At 52.8% G+C, this 21325-nt stretch overlaps 2 protein-coding genes across 2 annotated transcripts in view; one reads left to right on the top strand and one right to left on the bottom strand.

Annotated features, from left to right (window-relative positions):
- Nucleotides 1–9344, top strand: part of MEGF8 (multiple EGF like domains 8) — a 45076-nt gene extending 35732 nt beyond the window's left edge. The window contains exons 35-41 of the mRNA XM_080908799.1: nucleotides 1607–1814; nucleotides 1963–2122; nucleotides 2384–2576; nucleotides 3184–3354; nucleotides 3581–3711; nucleotides 4045–4177; nucleotides 6905–9344. Of these exons, the coding sequence (XP_080764925.1) occupies nucleotides 1607–1814; nucleotides 1963–2122; nucleotides 2384–2576; nucleotides 3184–3354; nucleotides 3581–3711; nucleotides 4045–4177; nucleotides 6905–8173 (2265 nt within the window). The 3' untranslated portion in view covers nucleotides 8174–9344. The remainder of the gene's footprint in view (nucleotides 1–1606; nucleotides 1815–1962; nucleotides 2123–2383; nucleotides 2577–3183; nucleotides 3355–3580; nucleotides 3712–4044; nucleotides 4178–6904) is intronic.
- Nucleotides 9345–11040: 1696 nt separating this feature from the next.
- CNFN (cornifelin) lies at nucleotides 11041–12211 on the bottom strand (the record flags this gene model as incomplete). The annotated part of the gene is made up of 4 exons (XM_080908563.1): nucleotides 11041–11130; nucleotides 11235–11371; nucleotides 11632–11742; nucleotides 12175–12211. The coding sequence occupies 4 exons, from the start codon at nucleotides 12209–12211 to the stop codon at nucleotides 11041–11043; spliced, it is 375 nt and encodes a 124-aa protein (XP_080764689.1).
- Nucleotides 12212–21325: the final 9114 nt, after the last annotated feature.

Genomic DNA, 21325 nt, shown 5'->3' with positions numbered 1-21325 from the left:
TTGAGTCCTGTGCAAGAGCAGTGTGCGCCTTACCTCTAAGCCAGCGCTCCAGCCCTGCGATCATTCAGCGCAGGAAAAAGACACGAAGGCTGTCACATGCCTTGTAACTCCAGGGCTCAGGTGGCTGAGGCAGGAGGGCTGCAAGCTCCAGGACAGCCTGGATACAGAGTCCCTCCTGGGGTGTTGGAGGCAGGCGGGGGAAGCAGAATTGATGAGAACTTACTCCCATGGTCAGGACACAGCATTGGACTTCCTGGCAGAGCTCTGCTCCCTGGCTCTGCACACAGTAGCCCAGGTCTCAGCAGACGCAGAACTCTGGCCACAGCCATGAGGGTTTCTATTTCAGAACTGCATAATTGCTTTCTTTCTTCATAATTGCCCCTGGGCAGCCTGCCCAGATTAATTGCACCCCTCTTATATTTCACATAAGGCCAAACTAAACAAAATGCTCATGTACCCCATGGTGTGTTCCCATGGGCCCAGACCTCATTCTGTAAGCAGCCTGAGTCCCAACCAGCAAGTGATGGCTTGTGACCGGAGGCTGGCTTCTCAGCCGGGACAGCTCCATCATCTGGCTGTTCGGAAGTAGCCAGAGGTTGTTGTAAGAAGCTGTAGCTTGTGGGCTGGAAGGATGGCTCTCAGCTGTCTATAACTCGCGGGTTCAACTCCCTCATACTGGCATACATGTAGGTAAAACACCAAAACACATAAAATAAAAATGCATTGTTTTTAAAAAGAAGAGGAAGCTGTGGCTTGTGACCCTACATGTGACACTCTGTCTTGTCACCGCCCTCTTTCAGGGAAAGGAATTGGGTAGGAAAAGGAGATTTTGCATCAATGTAATTGGACTGATGGAACATGGGGGTTTCTTTATATCTTTAAAATGTATTTTATGTATTTATTTAATGTATGTGAGTACACTGTAGCTGTCTTCATACACACCAGAAGAGGGCATCAGATCTCATTACAGATGGTTGTGAGCCACCATGTGGTTGCTGGGAATTGAACTCAGGACCTCTGGAAGAGCAGTCGGTGCTCTTAACCGCTGAGCCATCTCTCTAGCCCCCCTTTAAGCTGTCTTCCTTGCTTTGGTCTGAAATTCTTGTTTCTCCTGTTTCTGCCTCCAAAGTACTGATATTGTCTAGTTCCCTTTGGGTCACGGGTAGAAAGTTCAGCAGGGCTTCCTGGGGCTGAACACTGAGTCCTGGCTGCCATGTCTGCGTGTCCCCTTCCTTGGGACATGATTGATGGTTAATGCCTGCCTGTTCTCTTCCTGAGCTCCCTGAACCTTCATCTGCCCATCATTTCATGCCAGTGTCCTCTCAGCCCAGGCTGCCCTTGAGCTCACTCTGTAGCAGAGGCTATCCTTGAACTCTTGATCCTTTTGCCTTCACCCCCTGTCTTCTGGGATTGCAAGCATGGGCTAGTGTGCTGGGCTCACCCAATTCTAGTTCCTGATGTCTGGTTGCAAAGGCTTGGGATAGACCCGCTTGTGCCCTGAGCTAGCTAGAACCAGTGAGGGTGGGGCCTGGGAGAAAGGGTGGAGACTGAGAAGTGTATTTAACTTCTTTTCCCTGTCTCTCTCCCTTCCTCTTTCCCTGGACAGTGTCTGAGTCCCTCCTACCTGCCCTTGCGCTGTATGGCTGGAGGCTGTGGGCGTCTGCTCAGGGGGCCAGAGAGCTGCTCCCTGGGCTGTGCTCAGGCTACCCAGTGTGCCCTGTGCCTGCGACGACCCCACTGTGGCTGGTGTGCCTGGGGGGGCCAGGATGGAGGCGGCCACTGCATGGAAGGTGGTCTCAGTGGTCCCCGAGATGGTGAGAGAGGTTCTGGGGCCTGGGTAGGTGGTTGGCCACGGGCACAGAGAACAAAGTGGGGGGTGGCTCTGAGGTGGGAAGGGCCCAGGTGTCTGGGGACAGTGGTGAAGAGGTCTCCTGGGTAAAGCCCTGTGTCCTTTGGGGTCAGGGCTAACGTGTGGACGTCCTGGGTCGTCCTGGGCCTTCCTGTCCTGCCCCCCTGAGGACGAGTGTGCAAACGGGCACCATGACTGCAATGAGACTCAGAACTGCCACGACCAGCCCCACGGCTACGAGTGCAGCTGCAAGACAGGCTACACCATGGACAAGTGAGAGGGCTGGGCGCACGGGTGGGCGTGAGGACGGGAGGACACCAGGCATGTGGAAGGAAACAGGCTCCGGGGTGACGGGGCCGATCTGTGAGACAGGAGGACAGTTGGCCGACCTGAGTGCAGGGGACAAAGAGCTAGTGAAAGCAGGCAAGAATGAGTCTCTAGACCGTAGTGGAGGCAGGTACGGGCAGACGCCCGGTGAGCAGCCTGCTGAAAGAGGGTGGGGGCCCCTTCGCTTATCGCTGCTTGTCCCTGCAGTGTGACTGGTGTCTGCCGCCCTGTGTGTGCCCAGGGCTGTGTGAACGGCTCCTGTGTGGAGCCTGATCACTGCCAGTGTCACTTCGGCCTTGTTGGCCGCAACTGCTCCACAGAGTGTCGCTGCAACCGCCACAGCGAGTGCGCCGGCGTCGGGGCACGAGATCACTGCCTGCTGTGCCGGAACCACACCAAGGTATGGGACCTGCCACCTAGGCCCACCTTGCTTAGAAGTGGCTTTTCGTTTTTAAATTTATCTATTGTATGCATGAGTACACCGTCACTGTCTTCAGACACCAGAAGAGGGCATCAGATCCCGCATGGCTGTGAGCCACCATGGGGTTGTTGGGAATTAAACTCTGGAAGAGCAGTCAGTGCTCTTAACCACTGAGCCATCTCTCCAGCCCTAGAAGTGGCTTTTTATTGGTTTTTAAAGTATATTTTGGTGGTGCCGGGGATGGAATCCAGGGTGTTTGACCTGCTAGGCAAGTGCTGTACCACTGAGTCACACCCCAGCCCTCTGTGGTAGATTCCAATTCCCAGTCCTGAGAAACCATGGGCAGGGAAGGGGTGGGAGAACCCTATTCTGGGGAGCTGTGAAAAGACTTTGGGGGTTGTGTAGTAGATGGCTGGGGAAGGTGGGTGTGTGGAAGGCTTTGTTATGCAGGTCCTAAGGGCCAGGGGGAGTGAGTGAAGGGGATAAATAGCAGCCCAGCAGGGAGGGCCAGACCAGGTGGCAGCCCTTGTGTCCCTCTGCCCCACGGTTCCCCACCCCTTTTGATGGTACTATCCTTTGTTACCAGGGTAGCCACTGTGAGCAGTGTCTCCCGCTGTTTGTGGGTTCGGCTTTGGGTGGCGGGACCTGCCGGCCATGCCATGCCTTCTGTCGAGGGAATAGCCATGTGTGCGTCTCCAGGAAAGAGCTAGAAATGGCCAGAAGGGAGCCAGAGAAGTACTCACTGGATCCAGAGGAGGTAAGCGAATGAAGTGTGCACTCATGAGTCTGAGGAAGAGGCTGTGGCCTGCACCCTTGTGTCTGAGAGAGGAGGGTAGGTTCCTGACCCCTGTGTCTGAGAAGGCTGGGCCTGATAGAAGAGGCTGGGCTCTGGACCCCTATTTCTGAGGGAGAAAGACTGGACATGGACCCCTGTGTCTGAGGGAGGAGGGCTTGCCCATGTCTCCCTATGCCCTTGTTGGCAGATTGAAACCTGGGTGGCGGAAGGTCCAAGTGAAGATGAAGCTGTGTGCGTCAACTGTCAGAACAACAGCTACGGGGACAGATGCGAGAGCTGCCTCCACGGCTACTTCCTCCTGGACGGGAAATGCACCAAGTAAGAGGAGGAGCCTGGGAACTAGACCTCCCTTGTCTAGCCCTCTATTGTCAAGCAGAAGCGGATGGAGTTTGAGAAAGCTGGAGGCCAGGTAGTGGGTGAGGAACGTGAGTGGGACTCGGTTGAGAGGTCCCCACGCCAGGGGGGCTGCTGAAAGACCCAGAGAGACCACAGAAGCTGCTGAGGAAGGAAGCCTCAAGATCACCCCCATTTTGTGCCTGCCCTTGTGAAACATCAGAAAACTGGAGACAGTCCAAGCAGATTGTTACTCAAAGACCCCTGGCTGGGGCAGGGGGCTCGGGGCATTTACCCCCCACTCTCTTTCATTCTCAGGTGCCAGTGTAACGGCCACGCGGATACATGTAACGAGCAAGACGGAACGGGATGCCCATGTCAGAACAACACAGAGACGGGCACGTGCCAGGGCAGCTCTCCCAGTGACCGCCGAGACTGCTACAAGTACCAGGTGTGTCTAGACAGCCAGCTACTGGACTTGGTGCCACAGGAACAAAGGGCGGACCTGGGATTGGGGACCAAGATCGGGGATGTGAACCTGGTTTGGGAAGGACACCATCTTATAGACCTGCTGAGCCCTGAGCAGTGAGTGGCCCAGAGTCCAGGCGTAGGACCTCAGGGGACCCTGACTGGGACAGTCACAGGCTGCAGGCTGTAAGTGCCAGAAACCCACCTCAGAGTAGCTTAGGAAAAAGCAAATGTTCTGAGAACAGGTCTGACTGGGTGCGGGGGCACATGCCAGCTGTTCCAGGGACTGAGGAGGACCCTGAGTTCAAGGCCGGCCTGGGCAACAGAGGGATATGGTTTCAAAAGCTGTAGTCCGAGGATGTGGCTCTGCTGCTGGAGCGCTTGCCTGGGGTGCATGCGCAGCACTGCCTTCTCCCCTCCACTGCAGAAGCTGAGTGGATGTGACCCCAGCACTTGGGAGGGAGAGGCGGGAGGATCGGCCACATAGAGATTGTGATGCCAACTGTGCTAAATGAGATTCTATTTCAATACAACTGCAACAGGGGGGACAAGAGCCTGTGTGCTCTGGGGCCTGCATGTAGTCATGGCTGTCCCTAAGAAGTCACAGTAACGTCAGAAATGTCGCTGTGACTCAACTCTGCCCTCCCCGTGCCAGCTTTGCTGCTGGGGAGGTTTTCATCCCACGAGCCTTTCCCCGCCAGGTGAAGTCTGGCAGATGAGGAATTCTCATTAATTCTAAACTTAGATCTAAATATCCCTTGTGAGCCAGGTCTGTGGCTCCAGCCTGTGATCCTAGTTCTTAGGAGGCTGGGGCAGGAGTCTGCCTGCATGGTGTGAAATTTATAATCTAATGAAACCCAACATAAGCCCAAATCCCTCTTAGGCCCATTTCTCTTTTCTGAAGGAGAGGCTGGCTGGCTGCTCGCCCACTCCTCCCACCCACTGCTCTGGGGCACAGCTTCCTGTCTCATCAGGGTCTCCTCTTTCCCGACCTAAGATTTGCCAGTAGAGGTGTAGCTCCACCCACACCTGCCTTACCCACCTCCATCCTTCTCTCCCTAGACCAGAAATTCTTTACTTCTGTGTGATTGGAAGGCCTGCTGGGAATGCTGGGAGATAGCTCAGTCAGTGAAGTGTCTTCTACACAAGCACTGAGACCTAAGTTTATTGCCAGACTTGGTGGCGCACATCTTTAGTCCCAGCATTTGGGAGGCAGAGGCAGGTGGATCTCTTTGAGTTCGTGACCAGCCAGAGATACATGGTCTCAAGACCCAAGTTTGGATCTTCAAATTCACTTGCATATGCATGTACATACACACAAATGTGCTCACACATAAATTATACACAGGCACTCATACGCACATGCATGCATACATACATACATACATACATACATACATGCATACATGCATGCATACATACATACGCACATGCATGCATACATACATACATACATGCATGCATGCATACATACATACATACATACATGCATGCATACATACATGCATACATACATACACACATACATACATACATACATACATACATACATACATACACACACACATACATACATACACACACACATACATACATACATACATACATACATACATACACACATACATACATACATACATACACACACACATACATACATACATACATACACACACACACATACATACATACATACATACATACATGCATGCATACATACATACATACATACATACATGCATGCATGCATACATACATACATACATACATACATGCATACATACATGCATACATACACACATACATGCATGCATACAAAGCTCATTGAGGGCTGGAAAGCACGCCTCTGTGGTAGAGCCTCTGCCTAGAATTCCCCAGTGAGAAGCTGTGGTGTGGCTCGGTGGTAGAACAGTAAATCCCCCTATATTAGGATTACCAATTCTATATATATATAAAATGTGTGTTACTATGCCCAGCAAAAAACAAAACGACTTTAATACTGTCAAATATGTCCACTGGCCTTTGTTAGAGTGCAGACCTCCTTCAACCACTCTGTTGGCTGCTCCAAGTCGTGTTTATTTGTTTCTTTTTTTTAAAGATTTATTGATTTATTTATTATATGTCTTCAGACACATCAGAAGAGGGCATCAGATCCCATTACAGATGGTTGTGAGCCACCATGTGGTTGCTGGGAACTGAACTCAGGACCTCTGGAAGAGCAGTCAGTGCTCTAACCACTGAGCCATCTCTCCAGCCCTGTTTATTTGTTTCTGATCACTATAGCAGTAATAACTAGCTATGTAATAACCACCATGACTCAGGGGTAGGTATGGTGACCGTGACTGAGGAAGGCCTCTGTAAAAACGTGACGCTTTGGGTGGAAGCGATGGTCAGCAAGTGAACCCGTGGAGCCGTGTAGGCAGAGAGAACCAGGTGGGCAGGAAATGCTGGCCAAACTCTGAGCCATAGACTGAGTGTGATTTCAGTTCCTGGAGCAAGCCTTGGCTCCTGTCAGGAAGAGGTTCAGTGAGGCCAGGTCACTGGCAGAGCCACAGGGAGCTATAAGGATATACAGCCAGAGTCCTGTAGAAGTCTCATGGCCGACAGCCCCAGGCTGGGGTGCAGGTCGGGCGTGCTGGGGGCACAGTGCTGGGGCTGTTAGGTACTGAGTTCTGCCCTGACGACCAGCTCTACTTCTGCCCTGTCACAGTGTGCTAAGTGCCGGGAGTCGTTCCACGGGAGCCCTCTAGGCGGCCAGCAGTGTTACCGACTCATCTCTGTGGAACAGGAGTGCTGCCTGGACCCCACTTCCCAGACCAACTGTTTCCATGAGCCGAAGCGCCGGGCGCTGGGTCCTGGCCGCACCGTGCTGTTTGGCGTCCAACCCAAGTTCACCAATGTGGACATCCGCCTGACACTAGATGTGACCTTCGGTGCTGTGGACCTTTATGTCTCCACCTCCTATGACACCTTTGTGGTCCGAGTGGCCCCTGACACAGGTGTCCATACCGTTCATATCCAGCCACCCCCACCTCCACCACCTCCCCCACCTCCTGCTGACGGTGTACCTCGGGTGGCTGCGGACCTAGGAGGACTGGGGACTGGAAGTGGACCAGGTTCTCCAGTGGAGCCACGAGTCCGGGAGGTGTGGCCGCGGGGCCTGATTACCTACGTGACAGTCACGGAACCCTCGGCAGTGCTGGTGGTCCGCAGTGTGCGGGACAGGCTGGTGATCACCTATCCCCATGAGCACCACGCCCTCAAGTCGAGCCGCTTCTACCTGCTCCTGCTGGGCGTAGGAGATCCCAACGGGCCTGGTGCCAACGGCTCGGCAGACTCACAGGGCCTGCTTTTCTTTCGGCAAGACCAGGCCCACATTGACCTGTTCGTCTTCTTCTCTGTCTTCTTTTCCTGCTTCTTTCTCTTCCTCTCACTCTGTGTGCTCCTCTGGAAGGCCAAGCAGGCCCTGGACCAGCGACAGGAGCAGCGCAGGCACCTGCAGGAGATGACCAAGATGGCCAGCCGCCCCTTTGCCAAGGTCACGGTCTGCTTCCCTCCAGATCCTGCGGGCCCAGCACCTGCCTGGAAGCCAGCTGGGCTCCCACCTCCTGCCTTCCGCCGCTCTGAGCCTTTCTTAGCACCCCTATTGCTGACAGGAGCTGGGGGGCCCTGGGGACCCATGGGAGGGGGGTGCTGCCCACCAGCCCTCCCTGCCACCACAGCTGGCCTACGAGCTGGACCCATCACCCTTGAGCCCACAGAAGATGGTATAGCTGGTGTGGCTACTCTGCTGCTCCAGCTACCCGGGGGGCCTCATGCTCCCAATGGGGCCTGCCTTGGGTCAGCCCTTGTCACTCTGCGTCACAGGCTGCACGAGTACTGTGGGGGCAGTGGGGGTGCTGGGGGCAGTGGACACGGGGGTGGCGGAGGCCGGAAGGGACTGTTGAGTCAGGACAATCTCACTAGCATGTCCCTTTGACCTGTCAAGGGTCCTCTTCCACAGTTACCATGTTGCCTGAGGGGTCACTTTGGACTAGAGAGCCCCTGGACAGTCCTCAGAAACCACTGGCTCCCTTTTCCCAGGGTTCCCCTTTGTTCTGCATTTAGCAACTATTTATTGAGCTGCTACTTTGTGCTTAGCACAGTTGTAGGCACAGAGTGAAGCAGGAGGGGAGAGGAGGCTCCCTCATCTGGTGGGGCTTGAGTTCTTGTGCGCGCACGTACACACGTGCCTGAGGTGAAGTCGGCGAGGTATTCGGAGAAACTAGGCTGAGAAAGGGGACAGGCTGCGGGAAGACCTTTGGGAAACAAATTCGAGTTGAGGAAACTGTAAGGCCGAAGGACCTGAGGCTGGAAGTGGTTTGTTTTATTACAAGAACCAGAAACCTGGCCACTGCAAGCAGATCAAGTGTAGAATGAAGGGGTTTTCTTCTCAGGGCAGCGGGAAGCGGCTGGGCAGTTCTGTGGCAGTAAATGAGGAGCCTGGTTCTAGGCTGCAGGTGGGTACCTGGGCAGGAGGAGGGTGATGCAGATGTTAGGGTGAGGAGGAGGGCATACCCAGAATGCCACTTTACGTCCTGGGCCATGGGTGGACAGTGAGGTCATCACTAAGCCGGGACAGGCTGCGGCTTGAGCCAGGTGTGATTGTGGGTTCCTACAGCAAGCGCTTAGTAGTCAGCAGAGGGATCTAGTGCCTGTGCTGAGCTGGCAAAGGCAGGCAGGTACCGTCAGGACAGGACAGGACAGTACAACCACCCACCACAGGAACAGTGAGCTGCCACCTGCCCTGGGCTGGACCAGGATCGGTGCCTCACATCCTGCCCTGGCAGGTGTGGGGTGGGGACCCCGGAGGGGCTTACTCTGCTCAGAGGCCACCCCGACCTGGGTCTCCTTTTTGGACTTGGGAGCGCTCTCTTCCCCAGTCCTAGGCAGCTTCCTGAGCTCGGGATTCTTGCTTTCCCAAGACTCCAATTTCTAGCTGCTGCTTTGGCCCTGGGGTGGGGGTTGGGCCCAGCCTCTTTCCCTTGCTGTGGTTACCCCAGTCTGATAGGTGCCCCCCTCCCAATGTGCGAATGTCAGCAGGGGTCACATCTCTAAGAGGCAACAATAAAGTGCGGGGAAGACTTGGGAGGCTTGACTGCCTTCTGTGTGCAGGGAAGGGAGGGGTGAGGGATGAGCCCTGGGTGGGTGGAGCATGTCTTTGTCCTGGTCCCACCTCCAAGCTGTGTATCCTGAGCGTGCCTCTGCCCCTTGGCAATGGTCTCCTCAGAAGAGATGGCATGGCAGGAGCAATGGGCAGGGACATCTTTGACCCTTTCTTTGTTCCTGTCACAGTTCAGCTCAGGGAGAATCAGACAGTCTGTGTCCCAGGGATTGTCATTAGACAAGAAAAGCCCGGGGTACAGAACAACCATTGTTTCACCGGGAGGAACTGAGGACGGAGAACTGGTAGTGCTGGTGAGGGATGAGCGTTCTCTGAAGCAAACTCAAGATCAAAGCGGAAAAAGCATCATGTTTAGCCATCTTAGCCTCAGCCCTGGAATGCCAAGGCCTGGACGTGAGGGCAGATGGCAACTGAGGTCTCTGAGCTGGGCCTCATCTCCGTGGGGACCTCTTGCTGCCGATGCTCAACAGAGCACTTTCTCTACGCGTAACCCCAGCACTAGTCCCTTGCTTCAGTGCACAGCCCTGTGGCTTGTGAGTGACAGTACTTTCAGGCGGGACTCTGGCCCCAATGACTTTTACTTTCATAAGCTGATGGTGGCTCCTGCCCTATGAGATGTGAACATAAACTTGGCTTAAAAAAAAAAAAAAAAGTATTTACGTGTATGTATGGATGGGGGTGGAGGCCAGGAGAGGGCGTCAGATCCTCTCAAACTAGAGTTTCAGGCAGTTGTGAGCTGCCACCCGTGGGTGCTGTGAACCAAAGTGCCTCTTCCCAAGAGCAGCTAGAGTTCTGAGCCACTAAGCCATCTCTCAATATAATTTGTTTGCATGTTAAGAGCTGCTACCCTCAGAGGTGGAAACAGGCTTGAAACGGTTTCGATTCAGATTCACTGAGACAACACAGACATGGCAGGGTAAAGACTGGGTACCAGAAGTTCTGAGACCCAAGCGCGGTCCAGTTCCTTCTGCAGTAAATGTCACCGGCTGAAGTCAATGGGTTAAGTTGAGGTGGTAATGAACTTAGTATGAACTAGCTTATAAGGAACTATCCGTGGGGGCCGCTTCCCCAAAGCCCCATCTTGTCTGGGGGATTTGGCTTCCTTTGGGTCCTCCACATTTGTGATATATGTCGGTACAACATCCATATACATGAAATTAAAATTCTTAAAAGTATATATAGATACTGAGCAAGGGAGAGCATTGTTTGAAGAGTTGAAATCTTCTTTTTCTTAATATTTTTAGCGTTTTATTTGAAGCAGGGTCTCATTGGGCCTAGACTGCCCTCATACTTTCCTCACTTGCTGCCTCAGCATCTGTAGTGCGGGGATTGCAGCAGGCTTGTGCATCTATCCTGTCTGGTTTTGCTTATTTTCGGGATGTGGGCAGGACTTGAGATAGGCCATCTGCCTAGGAGCTAATAGTTCTATGTTGTGAAGCACTTCCAGAAAGTCACCTGATACACCTAGAGGGCTGTCAGGCATCCCGCCCCCCTCAGCAAACCTCCCACTGCACCCAGAGTCCTTCCCCGCGACAATAAGAGCTTGTAGGCGGGGTAGGTTTTTCAGGTTTTTATTGTGGGTGTATTTTTTGGCGGTGGGTCTGGGGCAGTAGGACAGGCTTTCCAAGGAGCGGCCTCCCAGGGAGGCCAGGCAGGACGAAGGACGAAGGGAGAGGATGTTCTTACTCTCGGATCTTCAGTTCCCGCGCCATCTGACAGAGGGCGCAGGGCAGGCAAAAGGTGAGGGCAGCCCAGTCGTGCCCGACGGAGCCCTGGAGGGTGGGAAAGAGAAATCGAGAAAGGTCAGAAGCTTTGCTCTTGGGTGCCAAGTGGCGGTCCCCAGACTCAATCCCTGTGGTCCTGGATTGGCGCGCACCTGGATGTGGTAGCGCTCCCGCATGCCGGTGCGCAGAGAGTGCAGTCCTCCGGGCAAATAGGGCGCACAGCAGCACTCCCCAAAGTCGTCGGAGATGCGGCAGGCGAGGCACAGCGGAGCGAAAGTGCCGCACAGACCTGGACAGGGAAAAACGGTTAGGTCCCGGGCCTGCTGCGCTTGCCCCCAGGGAGGGAGTGAAGACTCCGGGAGGAAAGTTGTAGAGAAGGAAACAAAGACCCAAAGCAACCGCGGTAGGGCGGGCTAGAGGCTCGAGAGGGAGTGAGGCCATCGTGAAGTGGAGGGTAAGGGGTGGATGTTGGGATTCCAGGCAGAGTGAGGATTGCAGCAGGGGTGTGGGCTGAGCTTCCCTCCCTCCCCATTTTCCCTGGACACTCACAGACGGGCATGTCGTTGCAACAGTCGGTGAGACCCGTGTGCCAATCGCTGAGCTGTGTCTGGTAGCAGGTGTTGGTGCACTGAGGCTGACTAGTCACTGGATATGACATAGCTGTGGAGGAAGAGAAGGGGGATCAGCAGGCACCCTGGCAGGCCCTTCTCGGCGCCACCCCTGCCGCCCTCCCTTCTGCCGGGCAGTCTGGGCAGGCCACCTGGCCGCCCACTGGAGGAAACATCACTGTACCTCCCCATTCCTATCTGTCACATCTGCTCTTCAACACCCCTAGTCTGTCTCTGCTGCTGTTGCCAGCTACACATCTGGTTGAGCGGAAGTTGGGAGGAAAAGTGGGCACCACAGCTGGGCAAAGCCTGGGCTTGGTTGCACGTACCACCCCCTCTTCCTCCGTGACTGGGCTCTAACACTTCCTGGGGCCTCTGCAGTAGAAGCAGGTGCCATTTGTTTTCGGAGCCAGGCTGCCCAGGGGAGGGAGGCAGCCAGGTTCCTGGCACCCGGAAGGTTGTTGGTGCATTCAGTGACCCCCACCTTTGCCTTTCACGTGGTCGTGCATCTCAAACTGCATCTCGCTGGCCCTGAGGAGGTGGCTGCTGTGTGAACGGCTGCAGGGGATGCCTACGGTAGCAGCAACGCAGTCTGTCCAAGGGATGCTGGATACTGGGCAGGGAGGGCAAGAGACTAGGGCACTGGGGGAGATGGACTTTCAGGGGGAAGGGAGCTGAAGAGAAAGAGGCCAAGTTAGCCTGTTGGCTGGGGTGGGTAGGTGGGCGAACTACTCGCCCATTGTTTTAACAGCTGCCCGACAGACCCCAGAGGACCCTTTTTGGAGCAGAGACAGAGTTGGAGAGAGACAAAGATGGTGAGAGTAAAGGCAGCCAGGTGTGGCAGAGACAGATGGGAAAGAACTCTGAGCCAAGATGCCCACGGAGACACTGCTGGAGACGTCCGCAAGCATCCGAGCATGCTGTCACCTCTACAAGCTGATTTTACAGAGGGCTATAGGCTCAGAGACAAAAGAGAAGTATTCGATGGACTGACTAATCCAAACGGGCTCGGAGACTGGGTGCTGGGCCCCAGAATTTCTAAATTCAAATTCAACTCTGTACCAGTCGGGTTGGAAAGGCAAGACTGGAGAGGCGAGGCATTGAGAAAGAGTAAGATGCTCCCAGTCACTGACTGACAGTCAGAGGCAAGAAGGGAGTCAGATCTGAGAGCCAGGTAGGCAGAGAACTGAGCCGAGGTGCCTGCCTGAGAGCAGGGGCTTAGGGAAGAGAAGGTGCTCCTACCTGCAGATCCACGTGAAGGGATGGAGATAGAGGTTCTTGGTGACAGCAGGCACTAAGTTCTCAGTGTGAGGCCAGGAGCTGCTTATATGGGCCAAGCCACACAGCCCTGGGCGGGGCTCTGACAGAGATGCCAAGGGAACCTAGCCGGTCGGCCTTACCCTCTTCCCTTCCGCCTGGATTTTCCATCCTCCCTCTCCTCTCTGTTCCCCACACCCCACTTCCCCTCTTGTCTCATCTCTCAGGACTGAAGACCTGGGGCAGAGGTAGAAACAAGAGTGGGAAGAGAGAGAGAGACAGAGTCAGGGATGGAGAATGTATAGGGAGAAGGAGATTGGGGAGGAGGGGGTGGGGACCCAGGGCAGGGGAGATGGGTGATGGGGGAGCGGAGATTGAGAGGATGGAGACAGGTAGACACAGATTACGAGAGACAGAACTGCAAGATCTGGAAAGGCAGAGGGAGAGTGAGAGGTTAAGGGAGGAATACCTGGTGTATTATACAGAGTGGCAGGCAGGTCCCTCCTTTGACGCTCCTCATCTTGCTGAGGGATTTTTGTCACATTGAGGGGAAAGGAGAGACACTGGAGGCATGGGGTCAGTAGGGGACAGTCAGTCGTGTGTTTTAGGGAGTGATTCATGTGAGTACCAAAGTAAATAGTGCACCTCATCTCCACTTCAAATGGGAAGGAAGAGGGCTAGGGACTGTTAAGAAACCTGGGGTTGTGTCTGGCCCCAGTTAACACCTGAGTGCTATGGGAGCAGAGAGGGGGTGGTCTGGAATGTGAGTCTGAGGGAGGAGGCATGGGGCCTAGATTCCTGGATCTGAAGGGGGAAAGCTGAGACTGAAGTCTGAGGGAGGAGGCTGGGGTCTGGAACCTGAGTCTGAGGGAGGAGGTTGCATCCCTGAACTGAGAGAGGAGGGTGGGGGTCTGGACTCCTTCTGGATCTGAGAGAGGAAGGCTAGGGTTAGGACCTATGAATTTGAGGGAGAGGGGCTGAGCCTGGGCCTTTTAATCTAAAGGAGAGTCTAGACCCCGGTCACCCTAGCCTAGGCTCTGTGTTCCTAGAGAGCTAGATCCAAATTCCCATTGGACTGGGCCTCAAGGATTAAGGGACTGGGTCTTAGGTACTTGATTCACAGAAGTTTCCCCTCAACAGGCCTGACAGGGTTGTAGGTGACTCAGTAAGGAAGCGACATTAGAGTTGGGTGGGGTTCCTACCATGGGTGTCACCCCCAAAATATAGGAGGCACCAGAAAATCGGGGTGTCACCTCTCAAAGAGGTTGTGTCACCATACCATGGCATGTGGATATGAGGAGACAACTGGATCACCCACCAGCTTGTGATCCTGATGGCCCGTGACCACAGCTTTCTCCACATACCCAACACTCAAGGGCCTGAACCTCTGTCTCCTGGCAGCACCCAAATGGCTGGCTGGCTTTGGCCACAGACCTAGGACAGCGAGTATCATTTTGCTTGAGCATGTCTGTCTCTTGGGGTGTCGCCTACCTACTTGGGTGGCATTGCCCAGTTCAGTTTTGGGTCCCCTATCTACCCATCTTTGGGTCTTTATCTCCCCAGCTGTAAATAATTAGTTCTGTCTTTTCTTCCTCCCTTCCTCCTTATTTCCTCCCCAACTCCCCCCCCCCCTTTTTGTTTTTGAGACAGGTTCTTACTATCCAAGGCTGGCCTCCGACTCACCCTGTAGCTGAGGGTGAACTTGAACATCTTGCCTCCAAGTGCTGAGATCATACAGCAGAGCTATAGGATTTGATGTTGGGCCTTGTCCATACTAGGCAAGCACTTGGCCAACGGAGGAAGTGGCATTCCCAACTAGCTCCCTTCCGCCCATCTTTCTATTCTTTATTCTGAGGCTGGGTTTTAGCTAGGCTGGCCTCAATCTTAGGGCAATCCTCCTGCCTCGGCCACCCGAGTTCTTGGATTGCAAGTCATACCCCTTGCTTCCTTTCCTTTGCAAACCCATTTTGACAAGTGTGTGTTTGTGTCCTCATCCTGAGGTCTCTGTCTCATATCACTGACTCTCTCCTCATCCCCTTGTCCTGGCCTACTCTCTAAGACATGGCCCCTCCCCATACCACTCCAGAAAATGGACCACAAATAACTCAGGATCAGTCATATCTGTGGACTACGGACTCCCCAGATGACTCTCTGAGTTGTCCTTAGGTTTACTGACATAGCCTGGGGGCCCTCCTGACTAGATATAGCCATGGGCCTAGACGAAGAAACTGAAGCTGGGAAGTTGTGAGGCAACTTGAAGTAGGGGAGGGGAAAGAGAACTAAGGATGGAGAGGTGAGGTTTGCAGAACTGGGGAGCACTCACAACCCCACCAGTAGGTGCTTGACCTTGTCCCCCTAACATGGTGGACAGACAACATACAGTGTATGCATTGGTTCAATGTTTAAATATTTAAAAAAATTTTTATTTTGTGCATAGATATTTTTCCTACATGTATGTCTGTGCACCATGACTGTGCTTGAAAAGGCACATAGACCAGGGAAGGGTGTTAAAATACTGCAAGTTTGGATTCTCAAATACACTTTCACATATATGTGCACACACACAAAATGTACTCACACATTAAAATAAAACCCAGGTAGTTCTTGAACTTGGAATCTTCCTGCCCCAGCATGAGGGCTAGGGTCATGTGCCCCACCACACCTGGTCCAACTGGGATTTCAGAGCAATGATCAATATGTTGTCAATATATTCTTACATTGGAAAGTACTTCTACTAAAACAAAATCAAATTATTTATCGGAATTTCAGATTATATTGGGCTTCTTGTATTTTATTCAACATAACTGGAGCTCCTCCTTCAATAACAAAAAAATAAACAAACAAACAACAACAACAAAAAAAAAAAAAACCAGTGGGTTGTGGTGCTGCATTCTCAGAACCTGGGTGTCCAGGTCCCAGGCTCCTCCTCCCCTCACCCTGAGAATGTGCCTGGCACCCAGCCCCCTGCTCCCTTAGTACACTGGAGTCTGGACTTCTCATCTGTGTCCGGGAATTCAGGCGTCCACACTTGAGCCCAGTTGCCCAACATGGGTTTCACAAGTGAGACAGGTTATGCCATCCATGGCCCTGGTGGAACCAGTCTGGCTGAGAGGACCAGTGGGCTCCCCCTTTCTATCCCAAGCTTACTGCTTCCTTAAGGGCCAACCCAGCAGAACAGGAGGGACTTGGGGAGCTTTGGGTGTGTTACTTGCTGTCTGGTTTGGGTGTGTTGAATCTCTTTGTGTGGTTATGTGACTATATGTGACATTTATGTGACTGTTTGTGACATTAATAAAGAGGTCCTTTATAAAGGATTTTATTATGTATCCCAGGCATACCTTAAACTCACGAGATAACTCAGGCATCTCTTGAACCCATTAAGCAGCCTGAGCTGACCCTCCTGCCTCAGCCTCCCGAGCGCTGGAACCAGAACTCTCTGCTTTCTTATTTATTTCTTTGAGGTTCTTAGGACAAAGTCACTACTGTAGTGTAAGCTGTTCAACTCTTTTAAACATTTATTGTCACTGGGCCTGTGAAATGTCTCCGTGTTTCCGGCCGCTTGCTGCCAAGCCTAAACCACAGAATACACATGGTAAAAAGAAAGTTAACTCCTATAAATTCTTCTCTGACCTCTGACCTCCACATGCCTTTTATGGCACCTATGTATACACACACACACACACACACACACACACACACACACACACACACACTTATACACACAATGTGGAAACCACAGGGCAACTTTATGGAGTCAGTTTCCGAGGATGGAACCAGGGTCAGCTGAGGTCAACTAAGGTCGCCAGGGTCACTCAGCACTTTATGGGACAAGCAACCTCATTGAGCCTTCTTTGAGTACAGATGTGCCTGTTGTCACTGTGGAGTACTGCAGCTGTGGTGACCTGAGGCCTTTAGAAAAGAGAAAGTCACAACACCTTCACAAGATCATCCCAAGACCCTCCCCTGAGATCCCAACCACCAGTCCCCCTGCCCTGGCTATACATAACCCTAGAAATATTAATGCATTGAGAAGGTAGGCAGTGGGGGAGGTGGACTGTCAGTGCCTTATGAGTCAGAGGCACGTGTACTCTTAAGTAACCCCAATAAATGTATCTATTATTTTCCAAGTAGTTCCTGATAGAATCTTTCTTTGGTCCATGGGCACCCTCTCTATTGGGGAGAAAATTGATATTTTCCTTGCCTCTCCCTGGGAAAGTTATACAACAAACAGCCCAAGGAGGACCTGAAAATTTGCTGTACGCTCTAAGTTCATCTTGAACATTCGATCTTTCTGCCTCGGTGCTGGGGTCACAGACAAGAACCAATACGTCCAGCTGTGATTGATCTGTGTTTACTGAGAGATAACCTTAGGTACCGGACTCTTGAGCAAGGGCACCTGGGTTTTAATCCTAAGTGCTTATTTTATTATGCTTTTAAAGTTCTTGTTTGTTTGTGTGTGCGCGCGCGCATGTGTAGAGGTCAGAGGACAACTTGGGGGAGTTACATCTTTCCTTTTGCCATGTGGGTCCTGGGCATCCAACGCAGGCCGTCAGTGTTCCCTCCCCCACCATCGCCTCTGGCTATGAAAACTTGGGCTCCTCAGCAAACTTCTCTTTGCTTCGGTTTTCCCAATCTGGAAAAACGACTGTTTCAAACAGCATGGCCAAGAGGTTCAGATGGGATGCTTGGGATGAAAGGCTTGGAGCCGCACGGGGAAACGGGGCAGCACGTAAAACAGCCCTGTGTTCATGGTAATGATGGAGCAGTTTTATGTGTCCATCTCGTTGCTGTGGGTACGAGACGGAACAAAACTAAGTGTCTTGCTCATGCTCCCTCCAGCAGGCTTATCAGTGGCTGGTCATGTAATTGTACAGCTGGGCTGTATGTTTTGCCTGCGTTAGGAGGGGATTTCTGTCAGCGCGGGTGATTCTGTGATTGTGGGACTGTTTTTGTTTCTGCGCATAGGTTATAGGTGCTCTGTGGGTGCCAGCCTAGTAAGATCGTGCCTAACTTGTTCGCGTTTTGGTGTGATCTCGCTTGCAACTCTGACCAAGGCACCAGGAGTATGTCTGAAGCTGGAGCCTAGAGAACACCTCTTTCAGTCCCGCTTAGTGCGGTTGGCCCAGTGGTTTGTGGAGAGCCTCAGTGAAAAGGGCCGGTGGGAGGAGCTTAAGCAATGGCCGCACTAGGGTACTGGGGGAGGGGGGAGAGCTTCTTGAATAGCTCAGCAAGTGTTCAAGGTCTGGAGTGAAATCCACCAGAAAGTTCTTATGGTCCCCAGGGGTACCCTCCTGTGTCCAGGACGTGCTACAGCCACAGTTCTAAGTGACAGAGAAACAGAGGCAGGGAGAGGGAGGGCCTGTGTCCCAGTCCTCCCTGCGGCACGATCTGCCCAGATTAAAGAACAGAGACGGAGGAAGGGCCCCTCCCAGCCTGGGACGCCCCCGTGAATCATTTTCTTATCATCCCTTGCTGCTGTAATGGCATAGTCGCCTCTTCCTAATCACTATTTTTGACCCCAACTTGGCCCAACACCCATCGTAAGGAGGCTTGAATAAGGCCGAACCGTAGAAGAAATACCCTGAAGTCTTCATCTCTGACCCTGCCTCCCCCTGAGACTTAGGAGTCCGGGTCTCTAGCAACTGCTTACCACCTTCCAGAGGCTCCGCTCTTTTCCCGCCCGTCCCCCCAGATCCTGCCTTGTTAATGAATCTTGTCTCCTTTCGTGTTCCCTTTACACCTGTACCCTTTTCTCCCCACTTACACCTCCATCTTAATTGTCCTGCGCTGGACCTCAATTTTCTCACTTGTAAAATGGGCATAATAATAGTAATAATGGTAACACTAATGACCTCCAATCGCCTAGAACTGTGAGGAAAACACGGAATAATTATGTGAGATGCTTTAGTACAGGACCCAGGCCAGAGTCTGTTCAGTGCAAGAGGACTGTTATTATTGTTTTATTATTTTTAATCTCTTCTCTGGGATCTTTGTTTTCTTTTTCCTTGTCTCCATGTGATTCCCAAGTCTCCTCCCCATCCCGGCTCCCTTTGCTGGAGGCTCTGTCCCTGGCTTTCTTGGCAGGGACACAGGTGGAAATGACATCCGGACTAAGAGATCCCCTCCCACCTCCCTTCTAGTCCGGGCTCCACCTCAGACTCAGAAAACTTGCCTGGGGGCAAGGCACGGCATCAATCCCACAAATAGCCTAGTAAAATCCTGAAACTCAGATCTGTCATCCAGAGGAGGTAGTAAATCCGAGTGACTCACAGGATCCTGCGTTCAAATTCCTGGACACCAATCCTGTGGATTTCGAATTCTCTGTACACAATTAGGTTTCTAATTCTCCGACACAAAAACCCCCGACAGCCAGTTTCTCCCTTCTCTCGTCCTAAGTGCCCCATCTTTTGGGATAAAGGGGTGTGGCTTCTTCCCCCAAGACTCAAGGGCTGCTGGGATGGCGAAGACCTGCGAAGACCTGCGAGATAACTCTAACACAGCGAGTTCAAGGCCAGTCTGCAACTTAGCGAGAAACTGTCTCAAAATGAAGATTTTTTTAAAAGGGTTTAAAAAAAAAAAAAGGATTGAAGTTCGGTGCCCGGTAGTAGAGACCTTGCTTAGCTTACGAAAAGCCCTAGGTTCTATCCTTGGTACTAGAAAAGAGAAGAGGGAGGAGAGGAAAGAAAGTAGAACGATTGGAAACACCTCAGGTACCAGAGGCCCAAAGCTCTATTCTTGGACATTCCAGCCGCGCCTTCTTGGCTCTCTCCGAAGGAGGGCCTGACACCACTTAAGGGCGCTGTCCTGAATGGGCGGGGCTACAGTCCATGTAGGACAGCGATAGGCTCTCAGAGACGTCATTCTCCGTTAGTTTCGGCCAATCTGCCAATAGACAAGGAACCTGCCCCGTAAGGCTCGGTCCGCTTCGGCTAAAGGCCGAAGGTACTCGCGAGGAAACCAGCTCTCCTGGTTGGTCCAGGTAAGTCCTTTCCAGAATGACCAGTGTTGGGATTCTGCGTACACCGTGGTGGGAAACAGCCGGGCTTGCAGCAGAGGGGACGAGGGGGCTTAGTCAGGGCGTCGATGGAAAAACTGAGTTCAGGGATGTGCTACCTGAAAAATGCACCCACCGATTCTACCTTCCTTGCCTATCCTGCGCATCCTTCCGTTCACTTCCTGCTGGCATGGATTCACTCACGGTCCCTTCGTATAACCATCCACTCACTCAGCGCGCACTCGCCCACTCATTACTTAAACATTTCCTAGGCTTTCTGGTGTGCCAGGCAGGCCTGATGCTGGGGACTGTGGTGATCAAGATGAGTCAGACTTGGGCCCTGCCCTGGGAGCTCGGGTCAGAGGGGATGGATGACAGGCATTGATGGTCAAGGGCGTAAAGGGGTGGGGAGGCACGGGAATCTTTTTTGGGGGGGTTGGCATGGTAGGAAAGAATTTCCAGAGGAGGGGCCCCCGGAGCCGGCTCTTGGAAGACCACTAGGTGGCAGCAGAGGTTGTGAGAGGGTTTTAGCCTGTGCAAAGGCCTAGAGGGGCATTAGCGTGCTAAGTAGAAGACTCCTGCGGTCCCCATAACCACCAGGGGAGCTGTAAGGCGGGAAGAGGATGAGGCGGTGGGCAACAGCCAGACCGAGGAGCTGAACTTTGTGTGTTTGTGTAAAACCACTGACTGTGTTAGTGAGCCCAGCTCTTGGCTGGGTTAGGTCAGAACAAGAACCAGAGGGGGCTCTCTCCAGAGCCTGGGTAGAATAGGGAGGAGCCTGGACCTGGGCAGAGGCTGAGACAAGAGGCAGAGGTAGGATGAGTGGGGGATGGGCCACGAGGTTAAAGGGGTTTCCAAGACAAGACTCGGGGACTGTTGTTCATCTTAGGGGGCCATCCATGCTTGATAATCTAGGAGCTGACTGGAGGTGTATTTAGTGCATGCATATAAGTCGTTTTGGGAATTCTAGGTTACATTTTCATTCCGGGTCTCACTCTGGACCAGTTTGGAGCCAGCCTGGACTACATGACCTTACTATGGCCATATACCTCACTTTGTAGCCCAGGGTGGCTTCAAACTTATGGAAGTCCCGCTTGAGCCTTTTCCACCTGATACAGGTCTGAGCCACTGTACCTGTCTGTATCAGGTTTTGATTCGGAAGTCACCTGGGTAAACCTCTTTAAGAGAGGGATCCCCTGCCACCCTCTCCTTTAAGAAACCAACGGTGCCTCTACATCGGTCTCTCCCTTTCTGACATGTTTAAAACCTGTTCCATCTTCTCTGCTCCCCGCTCTATCAGAATCCTGTCAGTCATGTCTTGTCCTCTCTATTTCCGAAGACATGCGGTGTCCACTGGCTCAGCCCCTCTGTTTTTCACTTGCCT

This window comes from Micromys minutus (assembly GCF_963924665.1).
Source record: "Micromys minutus genome assembly, chromosome: 32".
NCBI classification, from domain to species: Eukaryota; Metazoa; Chordata; class Mammalia; order Rodentia; family Muridae; genus Micromys; species Micromys minutus.
This window is presented reverse-complemented; position numbering and strand designations above follow the sequence as displayed.